The following is a 15,049-nucleotide window of genomic DNA, read 5'->3' as shown; positions in this document are numbered from 1 at the left end:
TCGTTATGATCATCAAAATGAATTTTCTGTCGACTGACGAATCAGTTTCATCAGTCCAGGTCCATCAATCTGTTCAGGACTCACATAAAAAGAGAACCTCCATGACTTTCTTCAGTATCAAATGTGATCCAGGTGAGAGCTGTCTGTATCCATGGTAACAGTGCAAACAGGAAGTGCTAGTAGCTAATGCAGCACGATTTTCATGGTGCAAAAGTGTAATATTCATAATATGCTGATATCCAGCTGTAGGCTACAAAAAAGTGGGGTTCAGGTGTAGCCATAGCAACAATATAGGTTGTGTTTACACCATCACCCAAAGCATGATGGGAACTGTAGTGGCCAAACTCACAACACATGCAGTACATCCCAAATATAAATAAGACCATTATAAGGCTTGGCATCTCTTCCAGACACGTGGTCACACTGACAGACCCCATCCTGAAGGAATCATAGGAGACACAGAGAAACAACAATGGACTCACTTTGACTGGTGTTGGAAAGTCAGTCAGAATATCTTCATGCACGTTCACTGCTCAGTTTTCTCTACAGAACATCGACTGGCTGCTCCTGTTCCTTCTTTTAGTGACGCCATCGTGTTTCCAGATCTCAGATATTAACTTCTGGAATTATTATTCTTTAATATCCCTGTGACGGGCTCCTGTCTGTCTGTCTGTCTGTCTGTCTGTCACTGACAGACCCCCAGCTGACTACTTTATGCAAATACAGTGTAAAATCAAATGTTTTGACTGGTTTCATGCAAATAACTTCTCCATCTACCTGGTTGGAAACACAGGAGGAGCCTTCATGACACACAGAAGTCCAAAACTCGGATTCTCTTGTAGCGTTTATCCCTACAAATTAACCATTTTAGTGAGTAGTTTTTTGCCAAAACATATGGTATTTATAGCTCTGATGCCCCTTACCATTATTACTGAGAGTCCTTTTGGGTGTCCATCTAAACAAAAACCTTAAATCTGGATGAGTCCAGCTTTGTGTCTGTGGCTCGAGGCCTCTGAACCTTTGGTCCAGTATCACTTAGACTGATTCTGACTGAGTCCCCTCTCAGTAAATAACACGTTTACGGCTGTATTCATGACGATCAATTTCTGGCTTGTGCACAAAAAAGACGGTGCTTATTAAAAGGTTACATGACATGTTGTTGGATTTGTAATCAGTTCGGCTGATCGCTCCTCCAACAGCAGCAGAGAGACGAGCTTCATCTGTCTGTCAGCTAAATATAGTTCAGCCACAAACTTATTGATGACTCTCACATAATGAAGCAGTACTCTGATTACCTGCAGTCATCACTCAGGTACAGCTGCAGCTTTAATAATTAGGTTGTGTGCATTATGTGATAATCAGATGCTTTAATTCATCTTTTACTAACACGAGGGTTAATCAGAATCAGAAATACTTTATTGATCCAAAGGAGATCACCTGCTTCTTTCATCGACCGGAAAAAGATCCCAAAATCCACCTGAAACTGTTCAACCATCTTACTTTGAGACACAAGAGATGCTGATAACCTGCAGAAGGAAGGCAGGTGGCTTTACTGTAAAATATTCATCTGCTCAGTCTGTGATGAGCCATCTGTGGTCGAAATGATCAGAAACATATGAACACGACGACATGTCATCCAGTTTGTTTCTTCAGACCACACAGAAGCCAGAAGAACAGAGACGAAGAGGTTTAGGACGGGCCTCCAAGTGTAGAGAACAAGTGAATTAGTGTCTGTTTAATGGCCAAAAAAACAGGAACAGTAATCGTGGTTTAACTTTGTTAGAATCACAAAGGTTTCAGTTTCTCTATGAATGAGAGCTTGTGTTGAGTTACAGAAGCTAGTGGCATCGAGGCTTGACAGGAAGTGACGTCAGGACTCTGGCTCTCTGTAGGTCTGACCCACATTCAGCACGAAAACTTTAAAAGACATCGATACAGCTGTCAAAAACCAGTCCCTCCCAGGAGCTCTCTCGTGGTGAACAAGGCTTCCTGAAGTCTTTAAAGCAGTCACAACAGGACGAGTCAACACAAGGCATGTAAGGCTAGCGTTAGCAGCTAACTGTGCTTCTAACTGCTCCTCAGTTACTGAAGCCAGGAGCTGCTTTACTTACAGGGACATGTGACCACACAGCATCAAAATCCTAATTTCAGATCAAATCATGTTGTTCTGGATGCATCTGCGTTGTGTTTGTATCGTGGACTGTTTAAACATGTATACATTCATCCAAAAGGATAAAGTCACAATAATAACAGCTTGACCATGAGGTGTGGTTGAATGCTCAGAAGAAGCTGGTAACTAGTCCTTGAGTTGAGGTTATTTTGTCTCACACTGATCCCACGGTGGAGAATGAAGCGGCACTGTTTGATTACAGTAGGAAGAATTGAAAAGGACTGGTGTCTGAGGGACTTAGAGTCTTCTCTGTTTGTCATTAGTGAAAGGGAGTTTCAGACTCTGAAGGACCTCAGAGACTCCGCTGTAACTCACCGGCACTTTGAAAGGCGACGAGTTCGGATTGTCAACAGCGACAGTCTTCTCTGAACTCCCGAGACCGGAGATACTCCTCCTCCTCGGAGATCGCTCCGAAGACACTTCTGCAGAGACAAAGAGAGAGAGAGAGAGAGAGAGTTAGATCAACCACAGCAGCCTCTTCCTCCTCTGTATAATCACCCTTGTCGTCGTCGTCGTCGTCGTCGTCGTCAGCCTCTGAGCGCTCAGACTGAAGCGGATGGATGGAGGACGTGGTGAAGACATGATGGAGGAGAGACGACGGACGGTGCGTTTGTTTAACGGCAGCTGGTTTCTGCTTCCTCAGCAGGTGGAAAAATGAAACGCAGACTGAGGACAGTTCACCCTGAACCTTCTTACACATTACACGCCCAATTACATAAAGATGCCAAAACATCTGCATATCATGTCTTTTGGTTTCTTCGGTAAAGAGCCTACAGTACTAATACGTACTAATATATTCAACTGACTTTCTGTTTTGTGGGTTGGAATATCTTCAAGACTAATATATTTCTTTATTTCTAGACTAGACTAGACTTAGACTTTATTTATCCCACAGCACAAATTTACATGTCACAGCAGCAAAAACAGAAAGGTGCAGAAACACACAGCAGACAAGCACTGTGTCAATAAAAGCCAGAAGTATTTTTTTAAAAAGACTAATATATTTCTTTATTTTGAAACAAGCTTGATGTATTTCAGGAAATTCTTTCATGTTGAGTTGAACTTTGTTTTTTTCTTAATCAAACCTACATGAACCTTCATCATCATCAAACTCACTGAACAAGCTTCACATTTAGCTTCATGTAAAAGAGTAAAAGCTCGGTCATAGCAGCATTTAAAACGGCAACATTTCAAAACCAAAGCGTTTCCAGAGGGAACGATGACGTACCTCAGCTCGAGTATGAACAGTTTACAGACAGCGATGAGACAGGCGTCCATGGCACAAATACAAATGAACTGTGTTCGCTACCTGGTGTGTTACTGGCCGAGCGAACCAGCCCGCTAACTGGGAGCAACAAGCTCCATTAGTGAGCTGTTGTGGCTGGCTAGTGCTAGCACGTTAGCCAACTAGCCCTGCAAGTGACTACATTACCAAACTTCCAGCAGCATCCACCTCGTACGGGCACACACACGGACCCTGCTGCACCAGGCGAGTCTTCCAGAAAACCAACTCAGGATCCTGAACTTAAACTGCAAGTCTGACTTTAGCTGCCAAAAGAGTTTCTTCTATCAACACATCCCACCTGTCTGTCTGTCTGTCTGTCTGTCTGTCTGTCTGTCGAGTACCAGCAGCTCGGTTAATATTCTTTCTTATAATGATTTCAGAGTCAAGAGAGCCAATGGGCTGGACATCAGTGACAAAGACACTAACTTCTGGATGTCTTAAATCCAGCACTGTGACTGGTTCTGGTCTCTGTCGGCCCAGTAAAAGGCCACGTCCTCAGAGCTGGCTCATATCCAGCTTCATTGATTTTAAAGCTAATTTTAGACCCTCTTACTTCCTCTCCAGCTAACTCAACGGCCATCTTGGCTGAGGTTGTTGCAGTTTGTCTCAGGAGGCCCGAGCGGCTCTTGAACCGGCTCTTGAACCACCTACGAGTCTGTTAACGGCTACAGGGACGATCCCAGCGGCGCTTCTGCAGACAAGAAGCTCAAAATAACTCCTCACCTCAGCAGTCCTGCATGTGGTGACAGAGGATCTCCTGAGGTCCTCCAAGGCATCAAAACCTGGTTGAACTCCACAGGATTCACATTTCATGAGCGGACGTGAAGATTACTATCGTAAAGCATTCGAGGGAGGACAAACACGGGGCCGAGACTGAGAACACCTACATACTGATACGGTTTCTTAAACCTGCATTAACTGCTTTTCTAGACACTTGTGGGCAGCAGAACAACAACTGAACTATCATCAGATTATAATGTAGCTGATGCTAACATGTTAGCAACCAGCTGCCTACTTCCACACCCAGCAGACACACGTTCTGGTTTGAAACATCTTCACCAGCTAGTCTCTGACTTAAAGGAGAGCTGAGAGTCGGGTAATAACTCCGTCTACGTTCGTCACTACAAGCAACACGTCTCACGTTACACATAATCATCTGATCCATTGTCAATATAAAATCATTGATTAGAAATTGTCTTTAAGGCTATAAAGAGACTAAAGATTTCAAACATCCCTGAAGGCCTCATCGCTACAAACACATCAACCCACATTGACTCAATGTGTCGCTGATTCTGTTGCTTTACTGTTGGACGCTGTGATAAGAACACTGGGGGTGACTGGTGTGGACATGTTTCAGGTAGAAGTGAGACATTAATCAAGTTTCCATCCAAATGTAGTCCACATTTTAACAGACTAAACAGCTGGTGGAGCTGATTCTCCAGTCGCTGCCATTAAACCACCACAGAAGGAGAAGAGGACACGATGAGATGACGTCATGAAAAGAGCTCCAGTCAAAGCTCAGACGATGGAGAACCACGTGGAGAACATGATGGAAACATGACATTTGTGTTGTGAGGAAGGTCACAGCCTCCTCATCGCTGTTTCCAGCTCTTCGCTTTCAGTCACAGTTTCATTTATTCATCGAGTCTGTTTCTGGTCGTTTTTATTGTTTTTTTAATCACAAACTTCTGCGTCTCAGCCAAGCGTAAAATGTTTATTTGTTCTTTCCACTCAGGATTTTTATGTGCAAATGAAAATTTGAATAAAAACAGGAGGATTGAAACGATGGGATGAAATTCTTACACAAATTCTGTTAATAGGAGAATTTTAAAAACACAAGTATAAGGTATTTTTATTTCTAGTCAAGCAAAGCATTTTGATTTCACATTTATCAAATTATCAAATAACAACACAATAAGTTATAATTGTTGACAAATACTTGCATGAATTAAAACATTCACACTTAAATGTCTTAAAATATCTGCTTTAATGACATTAGTGCGTTATAAGCAGTAAACATTTATTAACTGTTTGTATGCTGCATATTAATGCTTAATGGGCTGCCAGCACGCCGTGAATCAGCTGTGTTCATACTGAAGTTAATCAGCGGGTCAATCACAGATAATGACTCATTAAAATCCAATGTTGGCTGCTGAATACTGGCAGCAGCACTGGCTGGTTCCAGTATCACCACCCAATATACACAATCAACAGCTTTCAGATCGATAGTGAACCAACATCCACAGAGACTCAGTGTGAGACATCACATCGGCACCGTGTGGAGCTCTCGTGATGTTTAAATGGTATGAAAACACATAGAAACGTGCTGCGTCCTGCAACAGGACAACATTCAGCTCACTGTGACGGAGCCACAGTGAACGCAGCATGCAGCAGCAGTCAGCGTTTATCAGCTTTTGCAAAGTGCTGGATCGAGTTCCAGCTGCAGGGTGCACGCTGCATGCATGCAGCGCTGCAACGAAGCCGGGGACAAACTTTCATGCACGCCGCCCCCCACCTTCCCACCCCCCCCCCCCAAGGGGACCAAGGGAAGAGGAGCAATGATGGTCCCAGACACGGCGGACATCATCGCTTTTCTTCTTCGCCACAGAGACAAAGTTGAGGCAACATGCCGCAGGAAGCCATGTATGACAAGTCGGTCACATGACGTGGACAGAAACACAGAGAGAGAGAGAGAGAGAGAGAGAGAGAGAGAGAGAGAGAGAGAGAGAGAGAGAGAGAGAGAGAGAGAGAGAGAGAGAGACGGTACCTCGATCGCAGCTGTTCCCCATCATCTGAGGAGAGGACACACACAGAGTCAGACGGGATTGGCCGAAGCATCCGGCACCTGTCAGCCAATGAGGTTAAGCTGCAAATGTCCGTCTTCGTCCCATGAACATCCTCGACTTGGCGTCCCCCCCGACCTGCCTCTCCCTCCTCAGCACCGCATCCTCCTTCCTCCTCCTCACGGTCCCTCCTCTCCCATCGCTGCCCTCTCTCTCCACTCAGCAGTAATTCTAACCCTCTCTCTCTCTCTCCCTCTCTCTCTCTCTCTCTCTCTCTCTCTCAGAGCGCCGAGGTTTTACCGCATTTATTCAATCAATCCCTCTAACTGCACTGTTCTGCTTTCTCACATCTTCCTTCTCTCTCTCTCTCTCTCTCTCTCTCTCTCTCTGCAGACGATCCTCTCTCTCTCTGCAGCAGCTCAGTGGCAGCCTCTCTCTCTCTCTCTCTGCCTCTCTCTCTCTCTCTCTCTCTCTCTCTCTCTGCCTCTCTCTCTCTGCCTCTCTCTCTCCTTCTTCTTCTTCTTCTTCTTCTCTTCCTCCGGAGCTACATGTATCTGCGCTCAGAGGATAATTACTAAATAAGTTTCCCCTCAGCCGACTGATGTGGAACACAACTCTGGGGGCTTCAGCTATTAACTGTGTGTGTGTGTGTGTGTGTGTGTGTGTGTGTGTGTGTGTGTGTGTGTGTGTGTGTGTGTGTGTGTGTGTGTGTGTGATAAGATGGAGAACCCACAAACAAGCATCACATTAAGGCTGCAACTAAAAATGATGTTCCTTATCTTTGCAGCGATCGTATTCTTTTTTCATCATTCAGTTTATAACATTTAAATAAACAGTGCAGTAATTCTTCTGGCTGCTGATTGAGTCCATGGTGTGGTTCTAATAGTCAGTTCTATTTTGGATCTGGTTCCAGACTGATTAAATACTCTCTCATCTCTCCTTGTTCTATTTTATTAGCAAAGACAAACCTTTAGCAGCAGCTTCTCGTCACTGATTCAGCTGCAGCTGAAACCAGAAGTGAACTCAACATCAACACATCGTCACCTTTAAGATGACGTGTTGAACCAACAGCTGATTATTTCCACCTCCAGCAGCTACAGAGCAACATGGTCCTTCATGTGGAGTCACCTGATGGATGAAGTCCATCCATGAACCGGGACAGATAAACCAGGAGCCGAGAGTGAACGGGGACAGTAAAGTTGTGGACTGTGAAACCAAAACAATAAGCTGCCATCTCTTTGACATATAGGCTGTCATATGATCCATTGTTACTATAAAAATATTGATTATAGCTGCTTTAATTAACTAGCAAAAAGTCAAAGTGAAACTTTAGTCTGTTGTCTGGTTAATATGCTCTCTGCAGGTCAAAGAAGCACCACTGAGACCACAAACGGCTGTTTGGGATCGTGGATTGTTTCCATAGAAACATTTACAGCGGCCGCTCGTCTTTAGAGGTGGAGAAGTCCACCAAACAAACATGACACCAGTTGGTCTTCTCGTTAGTCCTTCCTCTTGTAAAACCAACAAGACATTCAATAAAGTATACTTTTCACATTTGCAGCTGGCTCTGTGCTGCCCCTAGTGGCCGGGGATAAACTCCAGCAGCAGATCTCCTCCTACGTGAGATCGATGCTTCATCAGGGGTGTTTTCAAACGGCAGGTTTCGGTCTAACAAGAGAAGACTTGATGAGGATTAACTGTCTGGTTTGGCAAATGTTTGTCTGGTTAACGTCAGCAGCTCACAGCCGCGTCCATAAGGGATGCAGACGGACCTTTTCCATGTAGTGCTCCAACTCAACAGACATTCATCACATGATCGGACATGTCTGAGAAGTGATAGTGAAGTGATCCTTAATGCTGCAAGTTATTGTTCCGACATTTCAGTTTCAGAAGTTGTACGTTTAATCTGTAATTAGGGACATTTGGTTTGTGAAGGATACGAGTAAAAGAGACGCCTCTAACTTGATACACAGAAAACACAATTCATAACATAGCCCACACTGTTTGACTGACACGTGATAATCATCATCATCATCATCATCCCACTCAAAAGCTTTAGTGACACACAAACATTACGACCAAACACCGAAACATTAGCTGATGTGTTTGAGGCGACTCTGAACGTCTGTCAAGTCAAAAATAAAACTAACGAAACAAAAAAGTGTTTTTGCTCTCAGACCCGCCCACTGATGATGTCACTTCCTGTAGAGGCAGATCAGCAGCGGGCTGCGGCCAGAGGTGGGGCCTCTTGATGAATTATTAATGTTCCCATCAGCTTTATATCGTCTATCACAGCTGATCTGACCAGCAGACAGCAGCTTTTTATTTCTCTGGCTGAACTCTGACGAGATGTTCATGTGCTGTGGGACTTTTGTGTTTGAAGCCTGTTGATTTGTGTCATGGATGTTTTTTTTAATTTGACAGGAAGCTGTCACCTGCACAGACGAGGCAGCAACAGATGTTCGGATATCAGTGTGTATGTTTTTTGTGTCTTTATTTATAATAACAATTTCCACTGATGTGATGATGCATTTATGTGCAGTGTCTATTCATGTAGTTGTTCGTTAGTTAGTTTTGGGGCTGTGATGCTTTGCAGGCGACTCCACAAATATCAAAAAGATGAAGATATTCAAATGAGAGTGCCAAAAATATCATAACATTATACTGACGCTATTGTTGATATGTGTTTTGTCAGGGAATCAAACCCACAGCTGTCTGCTCTGTCACTGATCTTCACCTTCCTCCTCCTCCTCCTGCTGCTGTTAACGAGTTATTGATTAGAGGTGGATTCACCAGAGTCTCCTCTGACAGAGACACTGTGGTGACCTTCACAAACTGGCAGGCAGGCAGTCAGACGGAGGATCCAGTGCAGACTGGAGACCAGCAGAGTCTCAAGACCAGCGAGGAAACAACCACATAGTCTGGTGGAACAACATCCCTGCAGTCATGATGCTAGTTTGTGTTTCCTTTAGTTCTGGGTCTGTGGTGATGACCTCCTCCTATCACTGTTGTCAGATACTGTTCATTAGTTATTAACACTATTAACCCCGGCCCAGAAAGACCGGAGGAGGAGCTCAGAGACGAAGCTGAGAAGTTGTCTTCAGTCATCTGTTCCACTCCTCAGTGTTCCTCACAGCTGAAGCACATTTAAAACACAGAAACCCTCATAAGCTGGAGAATAAAAGTTATTTTCAGTCTAACTGGGACCAGCTCCCTGAGCTCCAGCTGCCAGCAGAACATCTGGCTGATTAGTTTTATGTCTAAACGTTGAGGGGCGACCGTCTGTTACAGCTGATGAACGTGAGGCTGGTTTTCTGTCAGACTGCAACATCAACGTGACGTGTTTCCACGAGAATAATCAGCGTCAACATGGTTCAGTTTGTCTTTTTCACAACGGTGATGAGAAGAAGTCTGCAGCGAGGACATGGACTTCTTTTCCTGTTATCGGACACGTTTTCCAGTAAAACTTTCGTGTAACTGTTGAATTCCTCCAGAAGCATCAAGTCTTTTGCTCGGTCGCTCCTGGTTTTCAGTCAGTAAACCGCACAAAGCAAATGACTCCAACTTTAAAAACTAAAAAGCTTCTTTATGCAGCTGAAGAAGTTCAGGGTAACTCACTCCAGCAGAGTACAACATGTGTCAAACATCACAGGCAGACAGATTTATGAGCTTAGAAGCTCATTTCCACCGTGGTTGTTGTTAGAGGCGTAAAGAGCCGGAAAAACTCCAAAACAGATCTGATGAGTGTCTGCAGACATGAACATAACCATGAGCCGACAGTGACATGTAGGTCAGGTGAACCCTCACAGACTCATTCATCTGAGGACAGATCATCATCATCAGACCTTCTCTGCTCAGGAGAACATCAGGAGCAAACTGATTACAGATCTGTGCAGATGTTGTGGAGACATCAGGATCTGGAGGGAATTCTAATTGACATCTACATTATTTCTGATTTGGCTGCTGTGGTAAGAAAATGATTTCAGCAGCCAAACTCAGACTGTTGCTGTCGGTTGTTTCCTGCTGACAGACAAAGAAAAGGGCAAACGGTTTGAGCTTTTCAGGACGTGAAGTCAGGTTCGTGTGAACAGCTTTTGTCAGTGACATCCGAAGCTCTTCCTTTGACCCGTATCACAGTGACCCGTCCCCAACGTGGGCGGAGCTCTAACGCAGGCCTGTCTGTCTGAGGTCAGCGTGATGCCACGGGCGTGAGGCTGTGATGTCATCAGGAAGCAGCAGGAGGAATGCTGGGAATGTTTAAAGGCAGATACGTGTTGAAGTCTCATTCATGAGCTGACACACCTGACAACGCTGACACAGACACAACAGAGGCAATCTGCTGCTGAAAGAAGCCTTTGTATCCGACAGTCTGCTGAACTGGGTGCAGCGCTCACGCCGACGGGGTTGAGAGTTCAATTCCCCGAGTGCCTGAAGGCACAACAGACAACACAGATGCAGCAACTATTCTCTGGTCGCAGCTTCTAATGAGAGCAGTGGAGCTCTTCTTCGTCGTATGTGATAATAAAGTCAATGTGTTTGGCCGTCAGACTGTTGGTCAAAGGATCAGAGGTGAGGCTGAATATTAGAGATTCCAGTATTTATGCAGACACAGTCCCACCTTCAGATAAAACAGTCCGGCTGAGGGGCAACATGTTGTTTAGAATAAGTATGAATGAAGTCACATGCAAAATGTGTGAATAAAAAACGTTCCAACTCAAACGTCCTCAAAGCCCAGAAACACGGCTGCTGCTTCTTCTTCTTCTTCTTCTTGTCCACACAGAAACATGTCAGGAGACAAACATCCAGATCTTTCTAATGTTCATCTCACGTTTGGTTACATCTCGCTTCAGTCAACAACAACAATCAACAAGAGGAACGCCGGTCCTCCTCCTCCTCCTCCTCCTCCTCTTCAGACACACAGATCAGCTTTCACAAGAACTATCCAAAGAATTTCTTTTCACATAATGAAACCAGTTCTTTTTGCCCAGCCTCCTTCTGCCGCCTCCTCTCACGTCCCTTCACATTCCTCGGACTTCATTAATATTAGTGCAATCTGCTCATGCTGCATGTATAATAATATCATATTTTCTATTTAACTGTATCCAACAAAAGAAGCCAAAGTTATGAAACGTTTTCTGAACACAAGCAACACAGGTTACACCCCCCCCCCCCCCCCCCCCCCAGTGTTACAAAGCACCTTACAATCTAATTTACAAACTGAGTCTGTCTATTGAATGAAACCCTCATGGAGCTGATCCAGAGTCAGTCTGTCATCCAGCTGCAGACTGAATCAGTTCGACGTGTCGTGACAAGGACACTGTTGTCATTAAGCTCCTGAGTGAGAGAGCCTCAGTCAGACAGAGAGAGAGAGAGAGACACTGATCTCAGGTCAGACGTTAAAGCGGCACACACTCCCACTGGAAAGGATTATCTGTCTGCAGCAGCTCTGAGTGCTGTGTTTTATACTGAAACACACCAGAGCTGAACGGTCCTTTAAAAACAGAGACCCACTTCACGTCGTGTGCGTCCTCACTCAAGAGGACAGTAATCTTAAGTACCTTTGGGACACAAAGATCTAATTATAGCTGAACTGGGAACAGCTGGAGCGCCACAATTTAGGCTAACTGTCACAGCATCCGTTAGTAATGAATGAAGCCGAGTGCACGGAGCCGGAAGGGACGTGATTCACAGATTCACGGTGAGGACGCTGCACGTAAAACCAGAGGAGAAGAAGAAGACCGCGCAGCCAATCACAGACAACACCTCAGAACATCCAGAGCTGCGCTGCTGTCCTCCACCTGTCCTCCACCTGTCCTCCACCTTTTTACTTTAACAGATTAAACCGGTCGATGTGTCTCATTCAACACTGCTCAGGACACAGAGTACTTTTACTAATAGTTCTTCTACTTAAGCAGGAATTTGAATACTTCTACTTGTTCAGGAGTATTTTTACACTGTTGTATTGGTACTTTTACTGAGGGACCCGAGTAGTTCTTGCAGCACTGCTGCAGCCACAGCTTTAACTGAAGTTATCGATAACTGACTGAAGTCACAGGCTGCTGCAGGCGGAGACTCCTCACAACTTCACGCGTGTTTCTCAACCTGCTCTTGAACCGACGGACCGGAGAGAAGCGGCGCGGCGGTGAAGCGGCGCGGCGGCGAAGCGGCGCGGCGGCGGCGGCCCTCAGACTCCACTCACGTCGTCGATAAACACCGGAAGTCCGTTTATTGATCAGTGTGTGTTTAAAATCAGAGACTCACCCAGAAAGTCCATCAGAGACGCGGTTCACTCACACTCAGAGTGTGAGCTCAGTTTCACTCCGTCAACACACAACAGCTTCACACACGCACTTCCGACCCGGACCTTCACAATAAAGGTGCTACTAAGGTGAACCGTGTTCTGAACAGCAGATATCAGCCTTACATTTACTAGTCTGATAATAGTAATTAGTAATCAATAGTAATAATTTCGGATCATAGGGCAGCTTCAATAACAGTAACAAAAGAAGAACCGACCATTTAAATAACAGTTCACATTGAAAACTTCATACACTTCATTCATAAAAATAAAATGAATAAATACATTTATATGTGACCTGAGGTATTTCAATGTATATAGCTTCATTTTTAAAACGTCTTATTTTCCTGCTGCTGTAACATTATTTAGATTGATTTATTATATTTATAGTTTAATTTTCTCTTAAGATAATCTTATCTTAAAAAGTAAAATAATGAGGAAATGATACAAACGAGTGAAATAATAAAAAATGTGAAACTCATTTTTAAATGGCAGTGGAGTCATAATAACTGATTTAAGGCTAAAAAGACCAAGTGGGGAAAGAAATGTATGTATGAATTTCATTAAAAAACAGACACTCATTTTGCACCATGACAGCTGACATCTTGCAAACATACATTTTATTTAATTTATTTATTTTCTGCTGGAATAACTATAAGTTACTAGACAGAAACTTTGTTTGTTTTGTGACACTGAAGCGACTGTATCTGGTTTATCCGGTCATTTCTAAATAATGTTTCATCATTCATTTAATATTAACTTTAGAAACCTCTAATAATCCCCACAACTGATACTACTGATGCTCCTGTGATTTATTATCGTATGAAGATGAACCACAATAAGTGGCTTCAGGCTACAATGTTACAGGTTCAGAAATTAATTGAATGAATGAATTCAAATGGTTTTATTGTGGCATTTTTGGACTGGATCCAGATGGTTTACAGGCTTTTATTTTGAAGATTTTGAAGGTGAGGTTGCAGGAAGTGTGGTTTTATTGTGGCGGGGCTGACAGGTGGAAAGCAGACTGAGGAATGCAGCAGATCCAGAGTCAGTCAGAGCTTCATCTCAACCAGAAATCCGACCGAAACAACCAAAAAACACTGAAAAATATGCATAAATCATTCCCAGTAAATAGACAGGACCAGGCCAAATGCCTGTTAAGAAATCTTGAACTGACAATCAGCAACTCTTAAGCCCTGCTGAGATGATGGTTTAATTTGACTGAAGCATGTTCCTGTGGAGGTCTCTGTGGGGTCGTGAGCTGCAGCCTGACGGGCCGTCACGTCACCTCTGCTCTGCAGGTAAGAACGTGTGTGAGTGAAGGTGTGACGTCCACGTGGCCTCCAGCTGTTTTCACACACAGATCACGTTCCTGTAATCAGTGACCTCATCTGGTGGCATCATGACCTCCAGTTTCAATAAAAGTCTGTCACACCGAGAAGAGATGAAGAAGAGGAGGAGAATGATGACGATGTGCTGCAGAGCTGCAGGCGTGTCAGACCTCAGACAGGTAATGAGCAGTCAGTCAACGCTGTAATTAGACTGTACCGAGTGAAATTACACCTCAGCTACTGTCACTGCTGCTGCTCGTCCTTCACTGTGCGACAACAAAAAAGAAGTGCAAGCAGAACAACAACAAGAGGAGGAGGAAGAAGAAGTGGGTAATAAAGAGCTTCTAATTTCCTGTTTTATTAGTTCACTTTAGTCCAGTCTGGTTTCATTCACCTCACCTCAGTCTAACCCTTCCAACAGCATCAGACACTTCAAAACCACAGCATGAACTCAGTTTAATACACAGGACAGATTCAATATCAAATCCAGTAAAAACAAGTATTAAAACCAGTATAACTTTAACATTACACCAAGGATAAATCCTGCATGGAGCCCAGTAAAAAAACAACATCAAACCCAATATAAATTTATTATTAAAACCAGTATAAAACCAGTATGAAACCAAGTATATATCCAGAATCTTCCCCAGTATAAATCTGGGATCAATTCCAGTATAAATCCCCTGTTACAACAGTATAAATCTGGTTTTAAACCATCATAAATCAAGCAGGAAAAGTACTTTAAATCCAGGTTTACATCCTGATTTAATCCCAGTATAATCTCCGTATAAACCCAGTCTAAACTGGTTGTTAGAGACCGGTTTGTGTAGGCAGACTGGGTAGATTAACATATAAATAACCTCCACCCCCCTTGGCTGGTGGGAGGTGGGTGAGGGGGGGATTAAGGGGGTCAGTGAATGAATGAATGAGTTTCTCTGTGGCTGAATGAGCAGGACGACCAGGGAGGGAGACTCCTGTCTGTCCATTAACTGATCAATAAACTGATCATTGGGACAAAAGTTTGAATCAAAGTATTCAAACTTTCTGCTTGTTGTTTCCTGACGGTCTCATCCCGTCCCAGAGCTCTATGAGAAACCAGCTGTGGACCCCTGCAGCTCTGGGTGGGAATCCCCCCAGCCCAGGCGTCCCACAGGGGGCAACGGGGTCAGTCCAGCTCCTTCA

At 44.1% G+C, this 15,049-nt stretch overlaps 1 protein-coding gene across 1 annotated transcript in view; it reads right to left on the bottom strand.

Moving 5' to 3' along the window:
* rasal2 (RAS protein activator like 2) overlaps window positions 1–12,524 on the bottom strand; it is a 32,580-nt gene extending 20,056 nt beyond the window's left edge. The window contains exons 1-2 of the mRNA XM_070918151.1: window positions 12,500–12,524; window positions 2,486–2,592 (exon numbers count right to left, since the gene is read on the bottom strand). Coding sequence (XP_070774252.1) covers window positions 2,486–2,592; window positions 12,500–12,512 — 120 coding nt within the window. The 5' untranslated portion in view covers window positions 12,513–12,524. The remainder of the gene's footprint in view (window positions 1–2,485; window positions 2,593–12,499) is intronic.
* Between the last annotated feature and the right edge of the window lie 2,525 nt (window positions 12,525–15,049).

The sequence above is a fragment of the Enoplosus armatus genome, chromosome 14 (genome assembly GCF_043641665.1).
Source record: "Enoplosus armatus isolate fEnoArm2 chromosome 14, fEnoArm2.hap1, whole genome shotgun sequence".
Lineage (NCBI taxonomy): Eukaryota > Metazoa > Chordata > Actinopteri > Centrarchiformes > Enoplosidae > Enoplosus > Enoplosus armatus.
This window is presented reverse-complemented; position numbering and strand designations above follow the sequence as displayed.